At 41.5% G+C, this 16,788-nt stretch overlaps 2 protein-coding genes across 3 annotated transcripts; both read left to right on the top strand.

Annotated features, from left to right (window-relative positions):
* The first annotated feature begins 720 nt into the window (after positions 1-720).
* saal1 (serum amyloid A-like 1) lies at positions 721-5,231 on the top strand. Its single transcript, XM_037451835.2, has 13 exons — positions 721-849; positions 1,125-1,315; positions 1,507-1,608; positions 2,203-2,286; positions 2,368-2,447; positions 2,536-2,595; positions 2,678-2,793; positions 3,048-3,228; positions 3,302-3,384; positions 3,504-3,689; positions 4,017-4,174; positions 4,278-4,370; positions 4,714-5,231. Exons 1-13 carry the CDS (start codon positions 846-848, stop codon positions 4,789-4,791), a joined length of 1,416 nt encoding a protein of 471 aa, XP_037307732.2. The 5' UTR covers positions 721-845; the 3' UTR covers positions 4,792-5,231.
* Positions 5,232-11,591: 6,360 nt separating this feature from the next.
* Positions 11,592-16,640, top strand: tph1a (tryptophan hydroxylase 1 (tryptophan 5-monooxygenase) a). 2 transcript variants are annotated; one of them, XM_037451833.2, is made up of 11 exons: positions 11,592-11,750; positions 13,407-13,541; positions 13,674-13,857; positions 13,935-14,035; positions 14,130-14,197; positions 14,271-14,467; positions 14,592-14,727; positions 14,810-14,936; positions 15,022-15,117; positions 15,450-15,583; positions 15,690-16,640. In XM_037451833.2, the coding sequence occupies exons 1-11, from the start codon at positions 11,661-11,663 to the stop codon at positions 15,862-15,864; spliced, it is 1,443 nt and encodes a 480-aa protein (XP_037307730.1). In that variant the 5' UTR covers positions 11,592-11,660; the 3' UTR covers positions 15,865-16,640. The 2 variants fall into 2 exon arrangements, with proteins under 2 accessions (XP_037307730.1, XP_037307731.2); XM_037451834.2 differs by lacking the exon at positions 11,592-11,750 and adding an exon at positions 11,763-12,564.
* The last annotated feature ends 148 nt before the right edge of the window (positions 16,641-16,788 follow it).

Genomic DNA, 16,788 nt, shown 5'->3' with positions numbered 1-16,788 from the left:
ATACACTCACAAGTTTTAACAACATGACTTATCCCGTAGATTGCTCCTAAGAGATAAGTATGCTGTCTTCTGAAGAAGGAAATGTTCTGTTCTCAGAAAAGTGTGTGGAGACAAAATGGTTTGTGTGCAAAGACAACAAAGAGTAACCACACAATGTCTACAGTCGGCATCCTTGTTTGGTTGGTAAAGGTGGTGTGCATTCATTGGCAGCGGTTGCTAATGCCATTGTCAACATAAGGAATGAATATAACACACATTTGAATTATCAAGATATGTACTGATTGCTTTTATAAATTTGGTCTTCGATAAAAGTCACATCAATCTTACATATTAAATCTTACATATTATTTACCTGCATTTACAGGTTAATTACCACTATACTATTTGGAGAGTTGTGGGGTCCCAAATTTCCTTATCAAGAACATTCTCCATTCACCTCACCTGGAGAGCTGACAATTCCCATGTATGATCTCCACACCCGAGCACAACACCTGAGAAGTTGTTTGTCTAAATCTGGAAATTGAACAGAAATTAACTATAGGACTGGATCGCGGCAAAACTATAGCCCAGGTGTGTCATTTTTTACACACGTACGCCATCTGGCCAACCTGTCACTGTGTCGTTCCCTCTACTCACCGCAGGAGGCACTGTTCTTTTGCGGCTCGTGGGGTTCTACCTCACGAGAAAGACTTCGCAGCGTAAGCAGTTCGCGCATGCGCATTCAGCTACTTGTACTAAACGGCATCTGCGTTTGAAATGCCGCCCGCAAACTCTGCCATGACATGCTGAAAATATTATTAAAATTAATATTTACCAGTTAGTTACATTTACAGAGAGCAGGCAGCATGGGTGAGTTGACATGAAATAAGCGCTGCTTCAAGTATGATGCTCGGGAGCAGCAAAAGCGCAACTTAGCATCTGCTAGCTAACGTAACTTAAATTGTTATCGTTCAGCGTGTGGACGGTAACGTCATCGACGCTTCTGTCATGAAGGCTCTTTAATCATCAGTGGGAACCATTCAGTCGAAAGTCTATCGAAAGTTACTGTCTGGAAAAACTTTGATGGTAAACACGAGCTTTTAATCTGTGCCACGTTTTGTATTTTTTATCTTTTTTTGTTGCAGAGAGTAGAAGTGATCGAGAGAACGAGAGCTCGTCATCCCCCGGCGGGATACTGCTGTCCCCTGCGATGGACCGGAACCCCTCCCCGCCGCCTCGAGCAGCCGGGGAAAAGACCACCGGAGACGTGGACGCGATTGGAGACACCGTTTACAGCAAGCACTGGCTGTTCAGCACCCTGACTCGTCTCATTCAGGTCTGGTTTAAATACTCAAGTCAAATGTGTCTCACACATATTACACAGTAAGCAACAGCTGAATTTGATGTACCCTATTCTCTAGATTTGTCTTACAATCTTCTCTCTTTGGTCACTTTGGTCACCACAAAATGAGTCCCTGGTACTTCTTAGAGTTTCTTTTGAATTGATTGGAGCATCTTGTCCCTCAGATGGTCACTGAGCATTTGGAGGGGAACTCTGAAGGTCAGATGGAGCTCTCTGATGATGATGAGCAAGACCTTTGCAGAGTCTGGGATATGGCCATGGATAAGGTAGTGTTAAAGGTCGTTCCATCTATAATGCTACAGCAGGAATAGGAGGGCTAATTTGAAATACTTGATATACTGCTTGGAGGCTTAATCTATAATAAATCATAAATTACGTACATTCTCAAATCAATGGTGTAGTAAACATCCCCAAATGTTTATAATATAATATGCTTATACAATGGAGACTCTGAATGTCATTTGGTATTTGTAATGGTAACTATAATCAAATAAAAAAGAATCATCAAAAGGGGTTATTTTGGACCTGCTAAATAATAGAAACAACGTGTGCATCATACGTCCATTCATACAGCATCATCAATGGGTTAAACCCTACAGTTTATTACGACTACCTGTCTGAAACGGATGTAACAGGGATGCTGGTATCGTTTCATCTTGTGCTCATAGGAGGATGTAGTTTGCGGGGCGGTTGTACTGTAAAGTATTATACTGTTTGTCCGCCCTCATTGACATCAATTATAGAAACACCTTATTATAATGCAATGCAATTCAACAGCCACCCGAGCTACATCTTCATGAATGACCATGAGGTTGAATCAAGACTTCTCTAAAAAGTGTTTAATTTCCGCCTGTGTGTAGGATGTGGCTGGTTTTCTGCAGGAGTTCAAAGCTACTGATATCCTTCTTGGGGTGATAGCCAAATCGTGTTGTCCACGTCTCACGGTGAGTGAAATTCCTCTTGTGATTTCAGATTTGTGAGCTTTAATAATTCTTATTACCAGGTCATACATTTTTCTCCTCCAGGAAATTTGTGTGGGAATCCTCGGAAACATTGCTTGCTTTCCTGACACTTGTCTGACTCTCAGCCAAAACGAAGACTTAGGGTGGGTAAAAGTCATCATCTGTAACTTTTGTAATAGATTCACTGATGTTGTTTTATTTTAATGAATGCAACTCCCTCTGTGTCCACAGTGCTGTGCTGTTGCTTCTGCTTGGAGATACAGATCCTCCAACCATTCTGGAAACGAGCAGGTTTTACGTTTTTGTTATTCTACAGACATCTGAGAGACAGAGAGAGCGAGAGAGGAGTTTTCATCTTTTGCAATTTTTGCAGATTGCTGCTGACCTGTATCTCCCAGAAAGATGTCTGTTCCCTGTGGCTTCAGCGACTACGTCAGCAGACGTCTGTGCGCTCCAACCTCTTTTTCATCATATGCAGTTCTACCAACAGTACCCCGCTTTCACTCAACTTTTTAATAGGCCGATAACATGTGACTTAGAAAAATAAAGTTAATTAAGGGAAAGTCCTTGTAATCCGTTCATCCTAAATGTCTGCTGAGGTGATTTTGATCTCTTGTAGCACTGGATGTAAACACATTGACGTACTAATACTATTTAATTGGCTTAGTAAATACGTGAATTACTCTACTTTGCTTTCTTAAATGATTACAATGAGTAATACTCTGTGTTTTTCTGTTTTTTAGCTGACCTGCTTGAGAAGGTTGGAGAGCTGCTTGACAAATTATTTGACCTTGACGAAGAGCTGATGAAGAGTTGGATCACTGCTCAACAAAGTGAGGAGGAGGAGGAGGCGGAGGAGGAGGAGGCTGGCCCGCGTAGTCCAAATGTGGCCGCATGTCTCCTCGAGGCTGCCAAGCAGCTTAGGTAAATATATGGAACTTATGAAGATATATTTAGATGATGCTCAGTATGTAACAGTATACAATTGCTTTCACAGATCAGAGAGTCCAAATGGCTTAGAGGTTTACCTACATGCCCTCCAACTCCTCACCACCGTGGATGAGGGCATCCAGACTTTCGGTATGAGTCTAAATCAACTAAAAAGTGGTCACCATACTTTTTCGCTCAGTCAAAGTTAGGAGAGGATTGGTGTTGCTGCTCGACCTGAGGACATGACGTGGTTAAATTGTGTTTTCCAGCTGCCCCCGATGGACCCGGCAAAGCGGTGTGGGACTTTGTCTGTGATGTTGTGTGTGAGGACCTCTGCCAGCCAACTGATCTTCCCGTTGTCCTGCAAGAGCAGAAGAGCATTTTGGTTCAGGCGTTTGCTGTGCTGCAGGCTCTTTATAGGTGCCAGGATCAGTGGCGCAGCAGAAGTGACACAAGTACGTGTAACAGAATGACATCGGCCCAGAGATGAATGCATGTCACCCATTGAATGTGGATTTTTTGCATCAGAAAAGACTCGACCTGAAAAAAAGGTCCGGTGAACGGGACTTCCTCAAATCTATTTCATTCATATAAACACATGAGCATGCACTCCCTCCCCAGCTGAAGGCATACATGGAACCTGAGAGAGACTCCGCAGTAGGATATATTAGACATTTTCAGTTTTTTATTAATGTTTGCATTATGCAGGAATGAAACAATTAACATTGAACATGATATGAACTTGGTGGTTTCTGCCGATACGCTTTGTCTTTTAACTTTAGGTCTTCCCCTTATTGGAAGCATTTTGCGAGTGCTTCAGTACCACAGTGAGGCAAAAGATGAGGGTTTCAGCAAAGGAGGCGTCAAAGATGAACAGCTACAGACTCTCGCAGAGATCACAGCTGAGTTTCTGGCGGAAATCTGTATTCAAATTCCCACGGTAATAACCTTTTTGCTAACTTTCCCTTTTTGGATCTGATTGTTTTACTGAGATTCTTAAATGGAAAAAATATTAACCAAATGCAACCTTTTTCTTCTTCTAGGACACCGTGGCAGATTTGGTGAAGAAAGGATACCTTACAGAGAAGACGGCTCTCACGGCTGCGAGCTGTTTAGTTGTGAAATTCAAGGCCTCCGTAAGTGCTTTATTCTACAAATGGTTTTATGTTCATTCAGTTATATTTCACATTCATCAATGATCCGATGGTATGAACTTTTTGTATTTCATGCGTTTTAAAACATTTGGCTTGTGTTTAACATGCTAAAAATATGCTCATTAACAAATGGGTTAATCGACTCAAGTTAATTACACCTCGATCGTTCTCTAATGGCCTAATCCTGTGCAAACTGGTGCCTTCATAAAAGGGTTCAGGACATGTTACAGAGCTCGTACGAGGTTAAAACGCACGATTGTCTGCCAGCTGCCATCGACCATCAGCTCCAGTGGAAAATAAACATTGTGTTTCCACTCTGCAACAGTTTGAGCACCTGCAGTCCGTGCTGTCGGAGGCTGATCCCCAAATGGCAGACGTGGTGAGGAAACAGTTTCCTGCCTGAGCCATCCGGCGCATCAGTGTTCAGCGCTCATCCAGACTCTCATCACTGCTTTTTATAGCAACCTCCATTTCCCCTCAAAAGAGCCTGGTTATAGTCGTATTTTGGGATTTCCATTGGAAAGCCGCAGGGAGGATGTCGCGCCGCGCCGAGTGACGGGCGGAATGACGCCGCCACACTAAGTGATGTTCAATTGTGTTTGTCTTTAATGTTTTTGATTCTGTAAATGCTATTTTTGTAATAAACAATTTACATTCTTATAATGACAATATCTTTCTTACACATTTGTGATCAACTGCTCACTGACGAGAGGTATTATTGATATTTAAGTTTTTATTTATTTTTACTACAAAGCCAATATGTGCCTTTCAATATCATTTTTGAAAAATTAAATAACGTGAAATAAATTAATTTCAGTCCACAATAAAATTAAATCAAACATCTCACAGGAATCATTCGCTTTGTTTGCAATCCAAAGAGGCAAGAGAAACGTTCATTGATCTAGAATGCCTTTTTACCTTTTAAACCTAAATCCCTTCTATTACAGTACAAGTGAAACTCGAAGAATTTGAATATCGTGCAAAAGCTCATTACTTTCAGTAATTCAACTTAAAAGGTGAAACTAATATATTAGTGCATGTATATATATATATATATATAATATATATATAATATAACCATAATCATCAAAAGTATATCATGTTGTATGTAATGAGTCTATAATATATTAGTTTCACCTTTTAAGTTGAATTACTGAAAGTAATGAGCTTTTGCACGATATTCTAATTTATCGAGTTTCACCTGTATATGACAATAAAAGGTTGTCTACGCCTTCCAATCATTCCGTTCTGGCACTAAGATCATCAAGGTAGGACTGGTCAAGTTCATCATTAAATGGATCCAACACAATTTATTTTAGTATTTGTCGTTTTTTGTATAATAAAATTAAGCTTCTCTATATAAAATGAAACTGACCTGTGTTTTGAGTCACCTTTCTAAGCATATGAGTAATGGTACCAATATTGATGACAACATCAAGTGTTTACTAAAGGGTGACAGTCACTCGGTAACGACAATGAAATTAGATGAAAGGCTCGAGCCTGGCCACAATGATCTCATTTGGTTTCCAAATGCTCCGTTTCGCCCCACTCACGGAGAGGAGCGGGACGACCTGCATGCTTACGAAGGCTCTGTGAATATAGCAGCTTTTTAATTAAAGCTTGGATTGATATGGAGAACACTCTTTCTAATGGAAATCCAGAGACGGTCGGCGCGCATGAGAGAGACCCCCCCACCCCCCCCCCCCCCCCCCCTCCACCCCCACACTGTGGCAAAGAAAGAACAACTTGTCTCTTCAATCCTTCTGTCTGTGGACACGATCTGAACCTTGACTGGGCTTGTGATGCGCGTAAGGTGGCCGATGGCCTTGATCTGCGAGTCATATCCTGTTTGTGCTTTGTGATGGTCAGAATGGTGCAGGTGCAATCGTGCTTGGCCTTTACAGACTGCCCGTGGCCTCGCTGTCTTCGAGGGGCCTGGCCGCCGGGGGGCGAGTTGTGTCACAGAGATGAACGTTGAAGCCCAGATGTTTGCCGCTGCCCTGCCAGACTCGGTTGTGATCTTCACTGCGGCGCCTGATGTAATGTGACTCCGTGCACACGTCGCGTTGGGGCGCTCCACGCGGGCTCGGTGCTGTGCACAGCTCAGTGGCGCTGAGGCACGTCAGGCCCTTCTGACACTGATGCTGTGTGTCAGTTATTTAATGTTCCGGTTTACCTCCACACACACAACTGGGACGTTGCCTTTTAAAGGACCTGGCGGGAAATGCCTTCTATTTTTGTCTCACATTTCAGTGAAAAGTCAGGTTTGGCACAAGTTTTTTAGCCTGTAGATAATAATACGTACACGTTTTTACATCACATAACCACAAACTGGATAGATGAATATGATTTACAACATTTGTTAAAAGGGTTTGGAGATTAAACAGCAGTTAAAGTAATTGAACTGGTGTCACATATCTTGCTAAGATGTCTTCTTGTACGATGTGATGTGGACTGACCTTCAAATTCATGTCTGTCGGGGCTGGATCACCTAAATGAAGCCTTCTTGAGTTTGTAAAATGGCCTCACGGCTGATTTAGTACCTGTTGCTAGGTGAGCAGGAGTGATAATGGAGGGATGAAGAATGCGTGTGGGGTGTCACGTCTGCTTTGATTCCAAGGCCCGGCCCATTCACAACCAGCTGTTAATAAAGACGCAGGATGCTATTGGGTGCAATCAAAGCCCCCTTCAGCTTCATTTCCTGAGTTCTCTGGCCGTTCTATCTCTTGTCAACAGAACTACAATGAAACTTTCCCCTCAGTGATCCCTAAATATCAAAGACACTGACGTCTCCTGCTCACAACAAGTGATGTGGTGACGTTGGTGTTTGCATTTGCCTTTTCTGCCTGTTCTGCTTCTTCCACCACTTTATCTATCACGTCATTTTGAGGACAAACTAGACAGTAATTTTCCACATTCTCACAAATATTATGTATGTTGAGTTAGAAAGGTTTCCTAGTACCATCCTTGAACATCATTAAATCAAGTGTTGACTTAAATACTCAATTTAATAAAATTATACTCCATAATTAATCATCTCAATTTATAATCAAAACACATTTGAAAGTTTTTCAAAATGAAATGCAAAGACCTTCATTCACCCTTTTGACTCATTTTCTTTTCATTACATATCAGGTTTGTATGGCAGGTGTTTACAGACAGAGCGGCGTCCTGCCCTCCTGCGCCGTGGACGTCTGTCACCGAGCGGCATATGCTGTTGTTTGTTCTGCAATGACAGAATTAAGACTAATTAAAGAGACGTGGTGTTGCCACAGGAAGCGAGCAGACCATTCACTGCTTTGATTAGTTAGTTGATCAAACAAGGGACAGGGTCAGCTGCTACAAGACCTTGAATCCGCTGGAAATGCAAATATCACCAGTTCAGAGTGGAAATGGAGACACCGTCCCACTCAAGTAGAACCACAATACTTTGCTTCAGTACAAATAAAATCACTACAGTTGGGTTTTGGGTCAGATGCTATTTAAATAACTATCCATTTCTGTGTTAATGTTGAAGTACATAAGATTATAATTAGAACAAATACATTAATGCAATTGAGTCAGTATTTATATCTTTATAGTTTCATGTTTATTTGTTTGATTATGTTTTTTTTTCAATAAAAAGACTCAAAATTAGCAGCTTTTTCATTTAAAAAACGTATGTTATGTTATACCAGCCCTCTTTGCCGTGTTTTCTATGCTGTAGGAACCCCTCATTTTCAATGTGTAACTGTTACTGAAACAAAAGCTAAATATAGAATGGAATTACAGTAGAAGGTGTAACTTCAGAGTCACTTCAGGCCCTGATTTCTAAACTAATGAGGCTTTACGCAGACAACACAAGCGTGGCTTGTTGCATTTATGTTTCTCCCAGATGCCCTGTGAGATGGAGTGCAGTTTTAATACATCCTAATGCTCCTGTTGAGCAGTTTCTTAGAGGTGAGATTAGCCAAAGAGATCTCTTGCAGCTTGACGCTTAGACAATCCCTCTGATTGAATTGAACATAACTAGGACAGACTTGCAGACACAGTGGCGCCCACGTGCTCTCGGACACGTCCAACACGCACCTACGGAGAGTTTGTGCAATGTTTTTAAAATAAAAAATAGCCTGCTTGGAATTGATGATTGTAACTTTGTGCTGTTCTTCCTGTTTGCATGTCCTACCTTAAATTGTTTGGTGAAGTATGTTTTGCCCAATTTTAGAAGTATATCTCTGCTATAGTATAGATGGACTACTGGTGTTTAGAATATTAAAAACAAGTTTATTAATGGCTGATTTTAGTCGTATAATATGCCTGAAGGTTATTTATTCTCTTGATTAAAGAGAATAAATAAAAAAGTCAATCTTTGATCCCATTATCAATAAAAACGTTTTAAACACACATGTGTTAAATAAAAAAGATCATCAGTCATTAACATGGGTTAATAGACATAATGCATGATTTGAGAACCTGTGTTCCTCTGACTCCGACATTAAATGAAGCAGATCGGATCCAGGAGCTGTCAAGACACCAGCAGATCAAAGACGTGGCCAGAGCATGTGCAGCATAAAAGAGCTGTCTGTGAAAATGTATTTATAAATGTACAGGTGAAACTCAAAAAATTAGAATATCGTGCAAAAGCTCATTTATCTCAGTAATTCAACTTAAAATGCGAAACTAATATATTATATACTCATTACAAGCAAAGTAAGATATTTCAAGCCTTTATTTGATATAATTTTCGATGATAATGGCATACAGCTTATGAAAACCCAAAATTCAAATTCTCAGAAATGTTTTGGCAGTGTGGGCAGGTGCCAAGTCCAGCTGGAAAATGAAGTCAGCATCTCCTTAAAGCTTGTCTGCTGAAGGAAGCATGAAGTGCTCTAAAATGTCCTGGTGGACGGTTAAGTTGAATTACTGAAATAAATTAACTTTTGCACGATATTCAAATTTTTCGAGTTTCACCTGTATATGGATGTACTTGCTGTTGCTTAAGCTCAGTGAAAGGAACCATTCCTTACTGAATCAACACCATGGCTTTATCATTAAGTCGGCTTTGTCTTTTCTCCGGCCTTTTATTTACCTCTTGGTAAATAAGCCAGTAACCATTCAAGGAATCACGAGTATGAGGAACAGGATGAACATGTGTATAAGGTCCCCGCTGATTTTTGTATTTGTTTTAGGCTTCTTTTGAGAGTAGTTTGGTGTAAATGGACAACAGCAGAACTACAAAGAATATTTGTGTGAATTAAAATATGACATAAAATGTGATGCCCCAGAATAAGCAGATCTTCTTAGATTTGTTTGTTAGATTTGATGTAATTGTGAAGCCTCTTAATATGCATTTCCACTGTTTTGTAAGATTTTAAGTTTATGTTTTGAATGATAATAATTATGTAAAATGTGAAGGTTTATCATAGGGCTGCAATTGAGAATTACTTGCATTGTCATTTCATCTGTTCACAAAATTATGTCTATAAAGTATAAGTAAGGTAAAACATTATTTAACAAATAGAAAAGGGGAAAATTCCCTACATTTGAGAAGTTAAAACCAGCTTTACTGGACTAAAATGTTACCCTTAATAATCTCTACGATGCGATGGACTGCTGACTCTTCCTGTAGGTCGGCCTATGAAGATATTTGGTTAGCTCTGGTTGTTTTTGCTAAATGCTTTATTCTAAGCCGAGGTAAAATGGAGGCATTAAATAGTTCAGCCAACCTTTCAAATGATGAATTATTAATCCGTAGTGTTTCGTAGCTCAAGCATTGTATAGTTTGTTTGCATATTGCTGGAGACATGTTCACTCATGTTAAAGCTTAACAAGCAATGCATGATGGTACATGTAGTTACCGTGCGACTGTTGTTTGTTTAAATGCTCTCTACAGTTGTTTCAAACTTCTTTCCACTTTTCACAACAGAGCAACTAAATATCACAATATAGGCCTTTTCTATCAATTGTGAGATTCACCATTTTTTACTACAGATTCTGCATTGCACAATGTAAATTCGTACCCCCTTTATTAATATGATATTAAAAACACTTTTTAAAAACAGTATTTGTAATGCATTCACGTGGACTAAACAGGATCCTTTCATTTCCTCTTACCAGTTAAACAAACTGTATCCTTTCCTTTCATATTAGACGGTACGTTGGCTACAATACAAACATTAAAGCTACCTTATGTGGCTCAGAGGAGATATAAATGTTGAATTAAAGATAAAATCAAATCTCCTGTGACTCTGTGTTTGCGATGGACTGGTCTGACCACCAAAACAGACCGCATGGACAGATAATAAATGTAAAACGCTTCACTATTCTGAAGCATTCTGGGTAGGAAAAGCTTGGTCTGTAACACAAATTCTGCGAGCAGACCTGGATTCAGTTTCAGAGAGGAGGGATTTCCCTTCATTGCCTCCTTTTAGTGCAAAGCCAGCATGTCACGAGTGACAGGGGCCAGGACCCCTCTGAGACAAACAGCACGTATCAGCTGAGTCCCACTGAGTGGATCTAAAGGTAGTGGCTGACGGACAAAGACATCTCACCTGTCCTACTTGAGAGGTTACTGGAGCTTACAGAGAACAGTGGTATTATCTAAAGTAATGAGGCCTCTTTAAGTTCAGTGCTCCCTCGTCTTTATTCTGCTTGCATATACCGCTCAAGCTTATTCCGCTGGTTGTTTGTAAGGCTCAAGGTGTTGGAGGTGCAGGTTATTTGCATGTGCACAAGAACCCAGAGGAGATTATACAGAGCAGATGATTTTGAGGTGGACGTTTGGATCACTGTATATGGAGCAGGTGGCAGGTGGGCTCCGCTTGAATCCTCTTAAACCTTGACCTCTTCTTAGTCTCAGGGTGTCAGCAAACAGGGAGAATTAACCGCTTGTGTCAAAATGAGGAGAACATGTGTTCAATGTCACTATGGTACATTTCTCCATATTGGATTGGATTTGTTAAAAGCTTGCAGGTACCTCGAACATAACAAAATATAATGCTTTTCTCAAAGAAGCTTTTCAATGTGGTATTTATTTCATTCAGTGAAATCTCATTGAATTTTGGGCATTTACTTGAAATAAAAAAAGGTGGTCCTTCTCCCCAATGACGTGGTCCGTGCCTCTCTTTTTCCATTTGCTGCTCACAGTGAGATTATTCCCCCCTCCTCTTACTCCTCGTGGATAAATAGCAAAGCGCGCTGCTTCTCGGGGTAGACAGCCCACTGTGCACAGCAGGGATTCTCTAGATCACTAAGAACTACTTAAAAAGGCAGGTAATCTAGCTGCTCTTTAACATGTACTCAAACAAAAACGAAGGACCACGTCGGGGAAGATCTTTTGACTCCATGAACATTGGCTATGAAGAAAAACTGCTGAACAATGAGGTAAGACGAACTTCTATGTCTCTATAACCAGGAAGATGGGGATGTTACTCTGCATGTGATGCGATAAGACGATCGACCCGGTTTGTCTCAATAAATAAGCCTTCACTTTGTAGTCAGTGCAGATTAACGTAAGCCGTTTTGTTGAAGTTTAATTTGCGTCATAGAGATAAAGAGTTAAAGAGACATACCTCCCGAAGTTCACAATATAGCGAAGAGACTCGTTATTCCTCAGTCCGTACAACATTGACTGTCTTCCACAGGAAAAGACAGCAGAGATTGAAGATAAACCGATCAACCTGCACGCTGCGGTGTCTCTATTTGCGCACGCGGGAAATTGCGCTCTTTCTGCATTTCACAGCGAAGAAAGATGTTTGCAATGAATCAGCTGTAACCAGGTGACAATTCAGAAGTTTCAAATCAACTTTGACGTGAATTATTTAAGTTCACAAATCAATCAATTCAGAAATCCGATGTCAAGGAATAACTATTTCAGGAGGAACTCTCGTGCGTAAAAACCATCGCACTTGGCGGCCTGAAAATCGACGCGCCGCGGTGATTAAACGTTTCCTAAAGTCCGCTGGGCTCTCGACGCGGAGAGCTGATCGGCTTCCCCTTTGTCTAAATGAGATTGCAGTAAGGCGATTCTTTGAGACACAGGCGTGTTCATCTTCGTTAAACCGAGACGCGAGGAGTTGACCCTGCGGAGCGTGTTGATCCACTCTCCGTGCGAATGCTTTCAGGGATGCTACCGACAAGAGTCAACCGAAAAGTGATCTACTACGCTGTCTACTCCTTGCTGGAGGGGCGGAATATGGTAGGCAGCTGAATTAATTCAACAAATCATTCCCTAGGATTATTATGGACTATTTCCAAAGTGTGTTTGTGGGGAATACAACTGATTCAGGTGCGTCTCGAGACTAAACCAGAAAACGTTGTATCCAATCAAGAGAGATTAGCTTCTCTGTTCCGGTGGCGTGTTAAAGTCCTGCTTCTGAGACCTCATTCAGGATTACTGGAATTTTCCGCATGTGCCGCGCGCACAGCCGTGCGTCAGCGTGATGGCGCTGTTCAGGGTGCTGAAACGCACCACGGGGGGGTTGGCCCCCATCGAGGACACTAATCTCAGCCCTGTCTTTATGTAACTAATGCATCACTGTCAGCTGCTTTCCTCCGTGCGGATGTAAAGCAACGAACCCACATTTTTTAGGGTGACAAAAAAAGATCCTGCAGCAGTTCTCGGTGTCTCGGACCCTACTTAGTCGTGTTCGAAGGTGTTACATGTTTAGTATAAGATGTTCTTTTGGATGGCTAAAGATGCTCTTAAGTGATTAGGAGCTGTGCATTCAAGTCATTACCTGCCCCGAGTGCGTCACTGAGTCACGTTAACTGCAATCTTGAAGGGTTACTGAAGTTAAGCAGCATAAAACATACTGTTTCCACACTATTCTGTCAATGCTGAGTTCATTCTGAATGCTGAGTTATCTGTTTGCAATTAGTTCTTTACGTTCAGGCTCTAATAAATGGAATTGGCATTCATTCAAAAAAAAATGGTGAGAGTTGAATATAACCACCAGAGAAGAGACATGGTTGTTTTGTTGAATGAAAATGCTTCCTTGCAGTTACACATGAAAATTAGTGTTTCATGTCGGTTTTCAGATAAACAAATCAACCTTTACAAAAATTGAAGAAAACACTGAAAAAAAGAATACATCAGAGAAAGGGCGAGCGACAATTATCTTTTCCCTCAAGAATGAAGTGGGAGGACTAGTGAAGGCGCTCAAACTCTTCCAGGTATGGTTCTGATACATTTTCCTAAACAGTCCCTAAAGTATACAACCACATGTTAACACACTTCTTCATATACAATACGATAAATGTCTTCCAGTAACCTGTTAACTTTTGAATCTTCATGTCTCCGGGCAGGAAAACCATGTCAACCTCGTTCACATAGAGTCCAGAAAATCCAAACGACGCAACTCTGAGTTTGAAATTTTCGTGGACTGCGACAGCAACCACGAACAACTGAATGAAATAATCCAGCTGCTTAGAAAGCATGTGAACGTGGTGGACATGGAGCCTCCAGATAACTCATGTCTAGATGAGGAAGGTAAATGAAATCCTTCAGGTCCTTAGAAATATATCGCGTTGTCAGCAAACAACTCATGTATTCCTCTCTTTCCTCAGAAATGTATAATGTACCCTGGTTCCCAAAGAAGATTTCAGACTTGGACAAGTGTGCCAACCGTGTCCTGATGTACGGCAGTGAGTTGGATGCCGATCACCCGGTATGTCGGCACAGTAAGATAACCTGTAGATGTAAAAATAAAATAAAATACAAAGCAATACATGCTTCATGCATATATATTTCTCTCCCGCCAGGGTTTCAAGGACAACGTCTACCGCAAAAGGCGAAAGTACTTTGCTGATCTCGCCATGGCCTACAAGCAGTGAGTTCTCGCTGGACATTTGAACGGGCCGTTTCTCCTTGATACTCGATGTAATTATTCTCTCCTGCTGCAGCGGGGATCCCATTCCTCGTATTGTGTTCACAGAGGAAGAATTGAAGACTTGGGGAGTCGTGTACAGGGAGCTCAACAAGTTGTACCCCACCCACGCCTGCCGCGAGTACTTGAAGAACCTGCCGCTGTTGTCCAAATACTGTGAATTTCGGGAGGACAACATCCCACAGCTGGAAGACGTGTCACGCTTCCTCAAGGGTACGTTTTTTGGATATTTGCTATGTAATTTGCATGAATAAACAATACAGCAACGAAAAAATCTCGTCCGATTTGTGAAAGCAGCCATTCACTCGTCTGCCTTTCAAATGCCTTGTCTCCTCAGAACGGACCGGGTTCACCATCAGGCCGGTGGCAGGCTATCTGTCCCCCCGGGACTTCCTCGCTGGTTTGGCCTTCCGGGTTTTCCACTGTACTCAGTATGTGCGACACAGCTCTGACCCCTTGTACACCCCAGAGCCGTGAGTCACACGCAGCCAAGGAAAACATGTTCATTCACATGAAGCCGTGGGTTCTAATGTTGGTTCATCTTTCATCATGAAGGGACACGTGCCACGAGCTGCTGGGTCACGTCCCGCTGCTGGCAGAGCCCAGCTTCGCCCAGTTTTCACAGGAGATTGGTCTCGCTTCGCTCGGGGCGTCGGACGACTCGGTTCAGAAACTTGCCACGGTGAGTCACGCGGATCAAAATCAAATTCAATTTCATTCTTTTCAATCTAGAACGTTTTTCGTAATTGTTGGTGTTTATGTTACAGTGCTATTTCTTCACGGTGGAGTTCGGCCTTTGCAAGCAAGAAGGGCAGCTGCGAGCCTATGGAGCAGGACTGCTGTCCTCTATCAGTGAGCTGAAGGTACAGCATTTGGAGCCCATTGTGGCATTTTGTGACGTTTTCCTAATTGTAATAAAATGTATAATTGTACGTAAAAGTACCAGCTGCATGTTACTTATTTTCCATCCTTCTAACCGGCCAAACCTATTAAATGTTCCTGTATTTGAACATTTAGATCCTTAATTCAATTTCATCATTACAGATACATTAAAAAAAAAATACATTTTTCTCTTCTTCATATACAGAAGTTCATCTGAAAAAGCTAAATACAAAGTGATTTGAGATCAATCAAGTGACCCAAATGTGTGCTAGTGTTGACATACAATGATCTCAATTATGTTTCTCTGTTACAGCATGCACTATCTGGCAACGCGAGGATAATGCCCTTTGACCCCAAAGTTACATCCAAACAAGAGTGCATCATCACAACCTTTCAGGATGTGTACTTTGTGTCAAACAGCTTTGAGGAGGCCAAAGTCAAGATGAGGTGAGCTCGGAAATGTATCACGACATATTCATGACTATATGAGTTTCGATAAAAAATAATCGAAATACAACACATTATTCAATAATGAGATTTCTGTTCATTTCAGGGAGTTCGCCAAGACCATCAAGCGTCCCTTCACAGTCCGATACAACCCTTACACCCAGAGTGTGGATGTGCTAAAAGACACCCCCAGCATCAACAGCGTGGTGGAGGAGCTTCGCCACGAGCTCGACATTGTCGGCGACGCCCTCAGCCGGCTGAACAAGCAGCTGGGCATCTGACTGCACACATTCCAGTTGAAGTTGTCCAACTACAGTCCATCAACAAGCGCTGTGCCCCCCCCCCACCCCCCACCCCACCCGAGCACCGCTGTAGTGATACTGCTTGTGTATCGCCCTTCGTCAGTACAATGAATGTGCACTTATTTTGTTAACACGCTGCTTTGTCCCCTCTGCGGGGTGTATTGCTTGTACAATTTACAGAGGCGCTCTTCATGTTCAAGCCGCTGGTGTCCGTAAGTCGCTGAAACCCGAGGAGTCGCTGAACGAGAGACACCGTTTTGGTTCAGTTTGTTTTGCTCAGTCGGCTTCTGAATCTCAAACAGTCAACGTGCTTTTTTGGTTCTTAATTACCTTTTTATCCCCAGCTGTTACAAACACAGGAAGTGCTTTCCCGGTCCTATTGTTAACTGCTGTTGTATATTATTGTTTCAATGGTTTTGTATTCCACTTTATTCTTCTTCACATTTAATCTCCCGCACTACAGTGATGTTTAAAATTGATCTGTTTGTATTCCTTCAGTCTATGTATCGTTCCTTTTTGTGGGCTGTTGAGGGATATTGTGAAAGGGAAAATTGGTGTTATAAGAAGGTTTTCTTGTGCGACTTGGCGCATTAACCCTCACTTATTTTATTTCACAGTGATGATTTTGAATACTTCCTCTTGGAAGTGGAAGTAATTTTAGTTCTCCTGAAATCAAAACATTATTTTTCTACTGTAAAGAAATATATACATTATAATTAGGCTATGTTTGAAAACAATAAAAACAATAAAAAATTCCTTTTGTGTCAAACTTTTTTGTTTTAGTCCAAAGGCCTTGTAAAAGCCCATTAAGAAATAGAATAACACGGAACACTGACGGAAATGTATGGCTTTGGTGTCTTGGACATTGAATCAGTTTTATTTGGGATACAACACATCACTTCA

This window comes from Pungitius pungitius, chromosome 6 (assembly GCF_949316345.1).
Source record: "Pungitius pungitius chromosome 6, fPunPun2.1, whole genome shotgun sequence".
Lineage (NCBI taxonomy): Eukaryota > Metazoa > Chordata > Actinopteri > Perciformes > Gasterosteidae > Pungitius > Pungitius pungitius.
This window is presented reverse-complemented; position numbering and strand designations above follow the sequence as displayed.

What these genes read in the sequence shown, in the direction of transcription:
- saal1 (XM_037451835.2), top strand. An exon ending in AGCCAAAACGAAGACTTAGG is followed by an intron (nt 2,448 to 2,535) that starts GTGGGTAAAAGT and finishes CTGTGTCCACAG; the next exon opens with TGCTGTGCTGTTGCTTCTGC. An exon ending in ACCATTCTGGAAACGAGCAG is followed by an intron (nt 2,596 to 2,677) that starts GTTTTACGTTTT and finishes CAATTTTTGCAG; the next exon opens with ATTGCTGCTGACCTGTATCT.
- tph1a (XM_037451833.2), top strand. Translation starts at nt 11,661, where the DNA reads ATGTACTCAAACAAAAACGAAGGACCACGTCGGGGAAGATCTTTTGAC. An exon ending in CGGTTCAGAAACTTGCCACG is followed by an intron (nt 14,937 to 15,021) that starts GTGAGTCACGCG and finishes TTTATGTTACAG; the next exon opens with TGCTATTTCTTCACGGTGGA. An exon ending in CCTCTATCAGTGAGCTGAAG is followed by an intron (nt 15,118 to 15,449) that starts GTACAGCATTTG and finishes TCTCTGTTACAG; the next exon opens with CATGCACTATCTGGCAACGC.